This window comes from Orycteropus afer, unplaced genomic scaffold (assembly GCF_000298275.1).
Source record: "Orycteropus afer afer isolate SDZICR_OR568_19922 unplaced genomic scaffold, OryAfe1.0 scaffold00001, whole genome shotgun sequence".
Lineage (NCBI taxonomy): Eukaryota > Metazoa > Chordata > Mammalia > Tubulidentata > Orycteropodidae > Orycteropus > Orycteropus afer.
In genome coordinates this window covers 27,950,381-27,964,015 of record NW_006921588.1, presented here as the reverse complement: position 1 = coordinate 27,964,015, position 13,635 = coordinate 27,950,381, and the positions used below count along the sequence as shown (strand labels likewise).

Below are 13,635 nucleotides of genomic sequence, written 5' to 3'. Positions count from 1 at the left end.
AGTGAATGTGGCAGATGAGATTCACATGCATGGGGCATCCCTATGGAAATGCCTAGATTTTGATGAAAAAAAAAATTTTTTTTTTTTTTTTTTTGGAGTTGTAAAACCTACCGTAGTTTCTAATCACCTTAACTCTTCACTGTCAGTAGCAGTTGCTGTGACAAAGATAAGGCTTCTTAGCCCTCTGGGAACCAACACTTGGACCCCTCACCTGGTTCTAAGTCCAGCTCCACCCTTACTCCCAAATGGAGCTATAGAATAACTACCACACAAAAAACTTAAGTTGACAATTTAAGTAAACAAAAGAGAATAAAAACTTGTTGACTAGCCTCTCCCACCCTGCTGGACCACAGTGAGAACATGTACACAGAAGGTTTGCAGGACACATCTGCTCTTTAAATGTGTAGCCCAGCTCCTTGTTTCCAGCTTCATTCTTTTGATCACCAGTGAGTTGTTTTACACTTTCTAAAAGGTTCCAAGCTCTGGTTTTAATGGTAGCCAGAGTCAGGGCTTAGAGCTCCCAGCAGCTCCCCCTACCACTTCAGGCTACAAAATCAAAACTTGCCTGTTTCCGCCCTTATGTTGTTGGATTGCAACCATTTATGAGAACAGTTCTCTTTCTGCCATTATCAGCTATTTCAAAGGCTCTGATACATGGTGTGACTATAATAAGGCTTTCCACAGACCAATCCCTACTTCCAGATTTACCACAACTTATTCTTACAAAAAGGAGTCCTAACGGTTAAGCACTTGGCTGCTAACAGAAAGGTTGGCAGTTCAAACTTACACCCTGGGAGAAAGACCTGGAGATCTGTCTCTGTAAAGATTGTAGCCTAGAAAACCCTATGGGGCCGTTCTTCGTCACATGGGGTTGCAAGGAGTCAATGGCACCTAACAGCAACAACATTCTTACAAAGGGAGTTCCTGGGTGGTAAGGGCCCTTCATCCAAAGGTTGGAGGTTCAAGTTCCTCAGAGGTACCTTAGAAGAAAGGCTTTAAATATCTGTCTCTAAAAAATCAGCCATTGGAAACCCTACACAGCACAGTTCTACTCTGATACACATGGGTACCATAAGTCTGAAATGACTCCACTTCAACTGGTTTATTCTTACAAATGAGGATGTCCCTCTCTAGTGGTCACTTTGCCCCAAGGACACTGTGTGCCTCCCCTGTGTGAGACACTAGGGAAGCAAAGGGGAATGAGCTATGGCATGTTGTTGTTGCTGTTATGTGCCGTCGAGTCAGACCTGACTCATAGTGACCCCTCCTTGGGTTTCCGAGGCAGTATCACTACAGAAGTAGATTGCCCAACCTTCCTTCCGAGGAGCTATGGCATATGGTAGTGGAAAGATTTTTTTTTTCTTTTTAAGGGTAGTCAGTTAACCGGTTACATAAGATAATCAACTATATTTTTCTTCATTGGTTTCTCACCATTTCTTCTTTCTTCCTTTGATGTATGCCCCTGTACTAGAGCCAGTTGTTGTCATTATGTGCCGTCGAGTCGGACCCAACTCATAGCGACCCCTCCTTGGGTTTCCGAGGCAGTATCACTACGGAAGTAGATTGCCCCATCTTTCTTCCGAGGAGTGGCTGGTGGTTTGAACCGCCAGCCTTCTGGTTAGCAGTCAAGTGCCTTAGGCACTATGCTACCAGAGCTCCTACTAGAGCCAGTAGTCTTAAGGATTTAGTTTTAGCTTAAAGGTGGCATACCTGTGGAGGAGGGGAAGTGAGCCATTAGGCCACCCTGGGGCTGGGAGTTTGGGGTAACCTCATTTAGAGCGTAATAGGAAATACCGGTGATAACAAGTGTGAATTCTGCCAACCTGTTATAGTCAGTGTACTGACTATATATGAATTCTTGCCTATTAAATGTTGAAAGAAAAGCAATTTTCTTTCTCTGAAGTATTTTCTATGGGTCAAGTGATGTTTATAACTATTTTCTAGTAGCAGTACAAAAGGAAGTACTTTAATGGAAAGATTTAAGACAGTCATAGTATGTATAGTCAAAGTGTAGAAGTGCAGTGTGGGAGGGAAGCCTTTTTGGGCAGCATTCAGAGCTGATCACTTGGCTAAAAAACTCTTCTCAGAAGCTAAATCCTCCCTCTGAGTCGTGTTTACCCTTTATCCTCTTAATTCAGAAATACCAGAAACTTCAAACTTGGAGATCTCTAATCAGTATGGTTTCCAAAATCATATGGCAATCACTAGGTCTTTTATGTACTTTTAAAGACGGTCTCCTGGCATCACAAAAGTCCACTTGAATTCTCCTACACCCTTATAACTGAGTTATTGTGAATTGCCGTCAGCAATTTAGTAGGTTTTTGAACAAATACGGTTTCTATTAAATTGGTATTTGCCATCCTTCAAGTGCTTAAGGGTTATGCCTCTCATCAGCTGCAGCTTAAGCTCTAAGCTGCCTCTGGATAAATCTAGGGTTTGGTTTGTTCATGCACATGTGGAGGATGGCAGCATTTCAGGAAATATAATAGTTTTGGGGGGGTTCTTAGTTTGATATCCTAAGGAAAAATCAGGTAGCTCTATCCCTATTTTTATATTTCACAACATCTTTGAAATCTGAATGAGGGATTTACGCAAACTGGCATATGCTGCACCTTTTATTTCCATTGCAGAAAATTAATTAAAAGAAAATGTGAACTTTCTCAAAAATACATCAGATTTTATATATTAAACAAGATTGACTGTATCGATAATTATTGAAACTGGGTGATGAGTACATGAAGATTTGTTATACAGTTCTCTCGGCTTTTGCTGATAATAACATTTTTTAAAGATATTGAGTTAATAAAGAAACAGCTGATTTGTCAGATCACCATCCAGCATTTTCCAGATTCTGGGAAACAATTTCCAAAGAATGCCTCTGGAGGCAGTATTCTGTTATTAAGGGAAAGAATCTTACATCAAATTCATCGACCCAAAGGTTGCATTGTCCAAAATGAGTTTGGAATCAGAATTAGAACCCTAAACTCCTGATTCCCTTTCTCCCCAGTTTATGGCAGTGGTGCTTTCTCTCATACCTCACAGGTTCGTGTGACTGTATTTCCCTCGAAGACTGTAGCTCAGTATTCAGGAGTACCTTGGTGGATCATCCTGGTGGCCATTCTTGCTGGGATTCTGATGCTTGCTCTATTAGTGTTTTTACTGTGGAAGGTAAGTCGGTATCTGGCATTTGAGTTTCATGATAAAACTCTTTCATGTCTCTAAAAATTTTTAAGTTTCGTATCTTTAAAAGTAACACTGATAATGCGTTTCTTTTTCATTACTTCCTTCCTCCTCCAATATTTCATTATGAAAATTTTGCAACATGAAAATTTGAAAGAATTTTACGATGAACTCCTGTATACCTACCTACATGGTAGCTTGTTTTTAAGGTGCATTATTTGTACACGATTAGAAGTTTCTTAAACGTCGATTTTGGTGCCTTTGTATGTAATTTAGTGTATTTGGCAAGTAATTTTACTTTAATACTTTAACATTGTTCTCATCTAAGATCAAATTCTGCATCTAAGTCAAATTGTTGGGTATCAAATTAATCTGGATCTGTAATCCCTGCTGATTTCAGTTTGGGTAAGGAAATGTTCATGGCAGCCATTAAAGTAGACATGAGTCAGACAACTAACAACAGCAACCAACAACAGCAGCAGTTGCAGCTAGATTTGTTGTTGTGTGCCATCAAGTCAGACCCGACTCAGCAACTCCTCCTTGGGCTTCCGAGGCAGTATCACTACGGAAGTAGATTGCCCCATCTTCCTTCTGAGGAGTGGCTGGTGGATTTGAACCTCCAGCCTTCTGGTTAGCAGTCAAGTGCCTTAGGCACTACTGTACCAGAGCTCCTGCAGCTAGATTAGATTAGGAGTAGAAAAGTATGAAATTGAATGAGTAACTCCAACCCTAGTGGTCGTTATAGCCTATAACCAGGACAAGGAAGGTTTCTCAAGATGACAGTTCCTCATTAGAATTTGGGGACTGCAAATAAAATATCTTCTACTTGCTTCCTACCAGAAAATAGTCTACATTACAAAAAAGTATGTATGAGATGAGCTTATACTTTGGTTGCCAACAGTTAGAACCTATAGATATTGGATTATTTCCAGTGAGTAATGGAGATTCACACCCTTCTCTGTAATCCCAAATTCCAAAAAGCTCTGGAACTGAAAGTTTGTGGTGACTTTGATGGCATCAAACTCGGATGTGACCTGAAGAGGGGCTATTTATAGTCTTTATCCTTTATTCATTAATTTGATTTCAGAAATATTAACGTTTTTACTACAGTAGCATTAGGTATGTGCCATACACCTTTTCTGAAAAGCAAAAAATTCTGAGTTCCAAAACACCCTTGGTGCAGAGAGTTTTGGATAAAGGACTGTGAAGCTCAACTCCCAATCTTCTAAACTCAAACACCTCCTGATCTAAAGAGTGTGATGGATAAGTACTCAGAATAGTGTCGTTTTAACATGCTAAGGATTCCTTTTTGGCTTTATTTTCCCAAGTAATTTCCTTTTGCCAATATAAGATCACTTTCTGGTGTCCTCCAAATGTGCATTTGAAGCCTGGTATCTGCTAAAGCCAAAACTCATCCCATCGTGGGAGGTCAGCCAACCTACCTCGGATGTTTAGTTCAGGCCGCAGGCTTCTCGGGCAGGTACAACCAGCCAACGTCGAGATGGCTGAAAACTTATTTTGGTATCAAAAACTGAATTTGGGATTTGATACTTGAGAATGTCCCTATCTGCTCTCTGGAAGAACTCACAAGGACAGTCTTCTTTAGAGCAGTTCTCATTGTCGGTCTTTAATGAGGGTGTAAACATGACAGTGGGGTGAGATTTAAGAAAACGAGCTATGTGATTTTAGCCAAATTATTTCACTGCCTTGAGATACTGCTTCATGTCAGTGCTTAATAAGTGTGTTGGATTAGATGATCTTGTCCGTTTTTTTTTTGAAAGCTCTAAAGTATTCAGACACCAGGCAGATTATAAAGTAATCAGTTACCTTCTACAGCCCCCATATGAAAATCATTTTTATTACTTTATATACATTATTTTTTCTTAAACTGGAGTATTTGGTTTTATATATTAAACTTATAAAATATTGAGGTCAGAAAGGATGCCAGCTCTATGGTCTTTACTTTTTTTTTTTTCCCTTAATCCATGTGGATGCTGATGCTCAGTCAGGTGGAGCTTGTGCCTCCATCTACCACTTGAGTCATAGCAAGCTTTGAATATTGGGATTCTACTTAGGATTTTGTTTGGCAAGGAAAAAAGAAAGTCTCCACACTAGTCCAGTTACTTTCATTTTGCAGACAAAGATGCTCATGAGTTTGAACCGCCAGCCTTCTGGTTAGCAGTCAGATGCCTTAGGCACTACACTACCAGAGTTCCTAAAGATGCTCACGCCCAGGGTTATTAAGTTGTCAAGTTAGATGACTCTTGGTTTCTGGTCCATTCCTCTTTTCACCCTTTTTGTTAGCACATGTTATTGAAAGTTGATTGTGTTTGTTCATTGTGTATTCAATTAAGAGTTGAAAATAGATACCAGGATAAATAGACTATATCAACACTGCCCAATAGAATGTTCTGTAATGGTGGAAATGCTATGAAACTGTGCTTTTCAGTAAGGTAGCCATTAGTCATATGTGGCTGTTGAGCACTAGTGCAACTCAGGTATTGAATTTTACATTTTATGTCATCTCAATTCGTTTGAATTTTGATAGCCCATGGCTGTTGGCTACCATATTGTACAATGCAAATGTAGATTTTAACCTTCGTGAAGTTGCCGACTAGGAAGCAGAATTTTGCAGAAGGTCAGAGATTTATTTGACCAAGTTTTATTTCAAAGGTCAGTTCCATGGCCTGATGAACGAGATAAAAGCAAATAGAAAAAGTTCTCTACCACTGAATGAAAGAAATTATGGTGGAAATGGAATTATACTTTTATACTCATTTAGAGTGACCTAACCTGAGGTACTTAGACTTCCACCATTTAATTTCATGGTGGTTCAGAATTTGGGAAAATGCTAGTAATCATACTTTCATGATGGTGTATTCGAATTTATATTGTGATTCATCCCCTAGCCAATGGCCCCAACTAGATTGCATTTGCTCTATAAAATTTACTCCGAAAGGCAGAAAAATACCCACAGTGGATCTGTATTTCATTTAGATTTGTGCAAAATCTTAGAGAATTCTTTTTCTAACCTTTGTCTCAGTAAACTACAAAAAATAATCTTTTTCCTATTTTAGAGTCCATATTCTCCTGCAAGGAAAAACCGCCCAAAGCTCCAATCAAATGTGTATATACATTTTCCCTCTTAAGATGATTTCTGCCCTTTGAATTTTGGTTCCAGATAGAAAAATCAAATAGCTGACCCGTGTCATCCAGATAAATCTTTGGCCAGAGAACCAAAGATGAACCAGGGGTGATAGAGTTGGGTGAATGCTGTCACGATACATTATAGTGCAGTGGCTGTTTGCTTAGGGGTCGATCCATAGGGGTCTCTTTGTAAACAAGCTGTTAATAGAAAATAGGTGAAAATCAGAAGTTTTCTTTTGTTTAGCTCTTACATACAAAATTGTAAAATTGACTAAATACCTTGCTTCCTTGTAGTGTGGTTTCTTCAAGAGAAATAAGAAAGATCATTATGATGCCACATATCACAAGGCTGAGATCCATGCTCAGCCGTCTGATAAAGAGAGGCTTACTTCTGATGCGTAGTATTGATCTACTTCTGTAATTGGTAATTGATTGATGTTTTTTAATTGCTAGCTGTGGGACCTGCTATGGTTGTGGTGGCTAACTTTAAGAGCAACAGCTTGCTATGTGTGTCCCATTAACAGATGTTTCCAAATGTCCACACTGGCTTGCCTTGCTTAGATTTATTTATTATATGTGAAAGCTCACAGTTTTTAAAAACACACAAAGAATCTTTTGTTTCAGGTGAGTTGTTTTGTGTTTTTGTTATTACGCATCACCCATGACAATGGACAAAATCTCAATCATTGTACACGCAAAAGGAGGCTTCGGACCTCCGTGATAGCCCAGTTTGCCACGTGTTGTTAAATCTAGTTATGTAGCATCCCACTTGGAATTTCAAAGATGCATAAGAAATCAGTTCCGATTTCTTGTCCATTTTGGAATCTCCCTCAAATAGAAGCTTGTGTTGACTGCTTAATTAACCTGCTGCATGTTGGAAACATTGTGTTTCTCTTGATGACAAGACTTTCTCACTGTTCTCTTTTTTGATCTCCTTGTCCTTGCTGTAAAGTGATGGGGGAAGGCTTGGAATGCTTTTGTTGATGCTCTCAAACTATCTTATGCTAGCTAAGCATGCACTTTCCTCCTTTTGCATATCTACTGCAGGTCAAAGACCATTACAACAAATTACGGGTATCAGCGTGATGAAGATTATGGCCAACTTCAAAAGATGGTCCTCTTAACCTAAGCAACTTTCAATATACAAAATGTCTAATTCAAAAAAAAAAAGAGTGCTCTGGACAGTTTTTATTTCAATATGTTGTAATGGAATTTGACCTTGTTTTCATGCTCCTGGAAATTTTATCCAACCTTGGGTCTCAGTTAATTTAAGTTCATGTCTTGCCTCTCTTTTTGTAAATCCATGGAAACAGGAATTGGTGGTGAGTCCTTTTTCCATTTCTGTGGACATGAGAAGATAGAATTATTCCTATAATCTCTTTCCATGGCACTGTTAGGGTGTACCCCAACATTGCCATTGCAGTTTTATGTATCACCCTTAATTTCCTTTGTTTAAATGGGGCAGCAGTCATATTTTGTGATCAATAGGTACTTTGGCCCTTTTGCACAGAAAAATAAATGTCAATGTGGAATTGGCCCCAGAACAAAATTTCTTGGTCCATTTTGCCTATTGATTTAGTGGTAGCTATGCACATAATTTTACTCGTCCCATGGCATTCTTATAACATAACATCATTCAACATAAACATTCTGTTTCTGTTGATGTCACATAAGAAACTTATTATTCAACTATTTTAAGTATCTGCCTCATCTACATGTCTTTGAATTGCATTTCTAAATGAAAACCCCTTGTATTTTTTATTCATTAAAATATATTAAATCTGATTTTAAAATGTTTAGATATGTTCTTAATAAAAATCTTCTTTGGATCAGATTTTTTAATGAAAAAGTAGATATCTTATTAACAATTTAAACATAAATAGTCTTTCTTTTTCCAAAAGAAAAAGAAATCAGAGGGTCCTCTGAGCTTAGTGCAGCCATACCCTCCTCCGGTCCTCTGCAATACATGATTGCTTTTATTGCAGGGCACGGTTGCTACATGCTTATTAATACAACCGTTCAAATTGAAAGCATAACAGCAAATGCAGGCAAAGTAAATTACCTTTTCGCTGAGCTGATGAGTTGTGATTTGTTTACTAGCCCCTCAGAGAAGAAGGAGAGAGAAGATTCTTAAACTGACACATTAACTTGAACACTGGTATATTTAAATAGTAACATGGCTAATATCTGTGACCTGATTTCCATTTTATTATTGGGAGTGGGCATGATGTAATCTTTGGCTTATAGCCTTAAAATGATATTCTAGGAATCTGAAGATAAGATATTTTACAGATACTATGATGATTTAAAAAAAAAGTATCTCATAAACTCTTTAACATGTTAGTAAAGAGGTAGTTTACATTGTTATAAAATGTTAAGACAAGCTATAAATGGAAAAGCTTTTTTCCATTTCACAGCTGTTCTTCTCTTCCATATATTCCTATTGGCTGTTATATTTTATTTTCAGACCTATTAGTTCTTTCTTTAAAGAAAACATTTTTTTTTTTTTTTCCTTAGTCTAGAGGTGGGCATAGCTGAACAGACAGTTTAGACATCCCCAGTTAGGGCAATTGCTTTTTCTGAGATTAATTTGTTTTTGTTTCTCTTTCCTTCCTTCCCCAGTGTGGATTCTTTAAACGCTCTAGGTACGATGATAGCGTTCCCCAATACCATGCTGTAAGGATCCGTAAAGAAGAGCGAGAGATCAAAGATGAAAAATATTACAACGATAACCTTGAAAAAAAGCAGTGGATCACAAAGTGGAATGAAAATGAAAGCTACTCTTAGGGGAGCCGCAAAAGCTCCACAGCACCCAAACTGCTTTTCTTTTTCCATCCCAACACAGAAATTCAGATGGATTTTAAGGCCCTTCAGTACCTGAATATTGATTTCAGACTGACTACACAACAGTACGAACCTACAGTTTTAACTGTGGATATTGTTACGTAGCCTAAGGCTCTTGTTTTGCACAGCAGAATTTAAGACTGTTGGAATGGATTTTTCTTTCACTGCCTTAATTTAACTTTCTGGGTTGCTTTTGATTTTGGTGTGGCTGACTTACATGTGCTGGGGAAGGGCCTGCTGGGTCGTGCTTCTATGACATCCTCTTGATCATGTCGCAGAGGAAGGTACCACCCAACCTCCCAATCTCAGCACTGCCTCTGCAAACAGTCTTCCCTTAGGATTGGAGAACCTGCAGGTTAACTGGCCCGCATTCCAAGATTCTGCTGCCAGGGTAGTTGTGTTTCAGTTTAAAGTGCTGTCTTAAATTAAATGTGCAATAGAAGTGACATTGCCATCCTGCCATCTTTTCCCATCTCCTAGGTGTGTGAGTGCTTGCTCACACCAAATGCTTACAGGCTTCATGCTCTTTTCACTAAAACACACAGGTGCGACAGATTTGAATGCTAGTTATACTTATTTGTATATATTTAGCCCTGGTATTTATTTTGTAGTTTTACCAACCATTTTATTGACAGGCCAAAGATTCTCCAGTTGACCCTGCAGGTCGGTTTAAGCAATCAGAATTAGAACACGGGAGGTCATTGGTTTGACCTGCAAAGGGAAAATACTAATTCTTTATAAATGTGCTAGAGAGTTGTTTTAATAACTTAATCTTATCTGTAAATTATAACAGCTTCTTCTGTGACAGACCCCACCCCCTTCTTCCAAACCTCAAAAGGTTTGTTTAAGAAATAGGATTGACTGTAAGATATTTCATTCTTATCAGAAATTGGATATTTTGGAGTTTAGAGTCCTGTGTGGATTTCTGAATTCCATGCTATAACTTTCAGGAACTCTTGGAGAGAATGAATGGGTTTATTCACTGAACTCCAGGGCAGTTCACTCACTGCTGCAAATACTGTATATTCAGGACTTGAAAGAAAAGGTGAGAGTGCCTATGGTGGGTCCAGACTAATCGCCGTCCTGTGTGAGACTACTGAAATCTGACGCCAAAACCGAGATGCTCGGCAGATAAAAGACATCATGGCTTTTAAGTTTTTAAATGTTTATTAGAACCATTTAATCAGTAAGTCATTGTTTTGTCTTGTTTTTTTGTTTGGTTTCCTTTTTTCCCCTATCCTGTATTCCCAAATTGGCTTTGAGACTACTTTAATAAGAAGTTGTTTTTTAATTGTGAAAATGAAAGAAGATAAAAAGATATTCTTCTCTACATTCAGTCGAGTTCCAAGAGAAATGAAAGCTGATTTTTTTTTTTTTTTTTTACACTGTGCTTCAAAATGTTAAGTTATATGGGGGAGCAACAGCAAACAGGTGCTAATTTGTTTAGACAGGAGCAGTGTCTTAGTCTTTTCAAAGAACAAACTACAGCTGTGTGTGCCACTGTTGCTTTAGAGTTTAAACTGCTTTTTCTTTTCAGGAAACTTATACCCTGAAGATACTAAGGACATTCTTCTGGTTGTACTTTGGAGTTTTCATTTGCAAAAATAGTTATACAAAAGATACTTTGTTTACAAAAATTTCTCTAAAACAGGGTCATAACAGTATTTAAAATCTCAGTTTGTTGATTAGGTAACTCAAAAAGTCTAATGCACTGGCTTGATGAGTCACTAAGAAGCTGGTGTTTTGACAATGTGCCTAGACCTTTGTTATAAAAATGAATGTCTTAAGAAGTGGGGAGGGTTGGGTCGTTCAACAACAAAGAAACAATGTTGTGGTATTGGAATTTAAAGTTGTTAAAAATGTCATCTCAAGTCAAGTCACTGGTCTGTGTGCATTTGATACATTTTTATACTAACTAGCATTGTAAAATTATTTCATGATCAGAACATACCTGTGGATATTTGTATAAAAGTGTGAAATAAAATTTTTTAAGAAAGTGTTCATTCTAAATAACGAGCATCGTATATGTGAAACAAACTTTAAAGTTATAAATGACAACCTGCATTGCCTTTCTTTTCATTTTATCAAACCAGACTAAAGTTTGCTTTTAGAGTACCAAACAGTTTTAAATGATTTTATTACTCTTAATGCCCCATATCATCTCAGATCAGCTAAAGATACCAGTGCAAAAAATAAAACAACTGCAGTGTGATTAGGTTTATTTTTTATTTTTAATCAACTGTTCAAATCTTTACAGTAATGTTCCTTCTTTATAAGTAAAAGAAAATGCCCTTTAAAGATGGTTTATTTAAGATATCTGCCAGTTGTGAGTTGTGTTTATATTGATTCATCTGTTTTCAAAAGCTTATGCTTGTGAAGGACAGGGTATTGTTTAGCAGTGATTGCATGACACAAAGAATAAAAGTTCTTGTGGCTAAGTTTCTTCCTTCTTTAGAACACAAGTTGAATGTGAGCAGTCCAGCTGTGACCTGTGCCATTATACTGATCACTGGGACTGGCCAGTCAGAAAATATTTTCTTCACCAAAGGACTTCATTTATATTAAAGCAGTTTTCTGAAACTTGTCTAGCTGGATTATCACAATGTAATGAAAGAAAATGAAGCGTGAATAGCGTGCCCACACAGTATAGCATGCCCTGGCCTGAATAAATTTCCAATCTTAAATGTATTTGCCTAGAATATTCAGTAATCATTTCCCACTGTATTCAATATTATATATTAAATCTTAGCCTACTTGGCTCTTTAGAGGTCAGGCATACGTTGCCACCCAAAGAAATAGGAGTGGCACTTTTTAATGATTTGGCCCAGTGGCTGTGAAACTTACTAAACCACAGTTCACATATCCAGTCTCATAGATAGACTCAGATTTTAACACAATCCTAGAAAATTTTGCCTGGAATGCAATTTAACCATTGAGTTTAGCAGGATGCAACCAGATACCTCATGGGATTTGGTTCCTTTGTTTGAGGGTGTAAGGTCATGATTTCATGGGACATCCCAGTTAATTGGGGTTTTTAGTGCTTGTACCTCCTAGTTTGTTGTATAGTGCCTGGGGTCTTAGAAGCTTGCAAGCAGCCATCCAAGGTACAACAGTTGGTCTCTGTTCACTTGGAGCAACAGCGGAAGGAGGAGAATCTGGATCAGGAGGAGGAAATGGAATGTGTGGCTAATTGCCTCCATGAACAGCTGCCTCCTTTGTCATGAAGCCAGAAAAAATGGATGGTACCCGGCCACCATTACTGAACATCCTGATAAGAGATTCTATAGAAGAATCCTGATCAAAGGGAAAATTGGAGGAAAATTTCAAATTCTTAATGGAATCCAGACTTTCTAGAGCCATAGAGGCTAAATGAACCCCCAGAACTACTGCTCTGAGATCATCTTTAAACAAAAAATATCCCCTGAAGTCTTCTTAAAACCAAACAATGTAGCTTCACTTGTGAAGACTATCTGCCCTGAGCGCTGTGCTCTCTCAAGATCTGTCTGTATGGGATCACACTGACAATAGCAACGTGAAAGATAAGATGGGAAAGTTAAGAGGCAGTTTGTTAACTGGGAAGGGACGATTTGGAAAAGATGGATGAAAATACACAACTTGAATTAAAATCAGTGGCACTGAATTGTGCATTTAGAAATTGAGTTGGTAGATATTCTCAACAACAAAAGCATTAAGCTACAGAAACAAGACTCAGAATTCCCTAATGTTGCAAGGAACAAGCACAAACTCCAAAACCAAATTCATGCCATGGAATCAGATCTGACTCATAGCCACCCCTCCTTGGGTCTCCAAAGCAGTATCACTACAGAAGTAGATTGCCCAACCTTCCTTCGGAGGAGTGGCTGGTGGGTTTGAACCACCAGCCTTCTGGTTAGCAAATGCCTGCCTTGAGGATTCTTCCTGGCTAAGTCATCCTGAGTCCAAGAAAGAAGCATAAAGTTGTGTTTTGTTTTGTTTTGTTTAAGAGCTTGTTTTACATTCGACGTCACGCATACATTTAGTTTCATTCCCCATTCGCCATGTCCAATCCTAACCCAGTCTTCCCCTCCCTACCCTGCATCCCTCCCCCTGTGTCCCTCATAATTATGCACTCCTGTTTGTCCTGCATTTCCTCAGTTTGAATGTTGGTCCTTTGGTGACCCATGGTCTATTTCTTTAAGGGATGTATTACCATTGAGTGTGTGGGTGAGGCATCCTGGGTTGAGTGGTCTGCGTGTACGTCTTGTTAACGATTGGGCTGAGAGCCAGCCCCTGGGGGTGAGTTTTATTCCAGGTACCGAATGTATTTCAGGGCCATAGTATTGGGAGTCTCACCAGACTTCATCTGACCAGTAATTCTGGTCACTATTGAGTTTTTGGATTTTGTTCCACATTTTCCCTCCCACTCTATCCAGGATCTCCAGATTTGATCCTTTCCTGAGTGGTTGGCATTAGTAGCCGGGCACC

At 38.5% G+C, this 13,635-nt stretch overlaps 1 protein-coding gene across 1 annotated transcript in view; it reads left to right on the top strand.

The window, feature by feature from the left end:
* The window catches only part of ITGA6 (integrin subunit alpha 6), an 81,297-nt gene extending 72,183 nt beyond the window's left edge, over positions 1-9,114 (top strand). The window contains exons 25-26 of the mRNA XM_042782496.1: positions 3,043-3,168; positions 8,950-9,114. Coding sequence (XP_042638430.1) covers positions 3,043-3,168; positions 8,950-9,114 — 291 coding nt within the window. The remainder of the gene's footprint in view (positions 1-3,042; positions 3,169-8,949) is intronic.
* Positions 9,115-13,635: the final 4,521 nt, after the last annotated feature.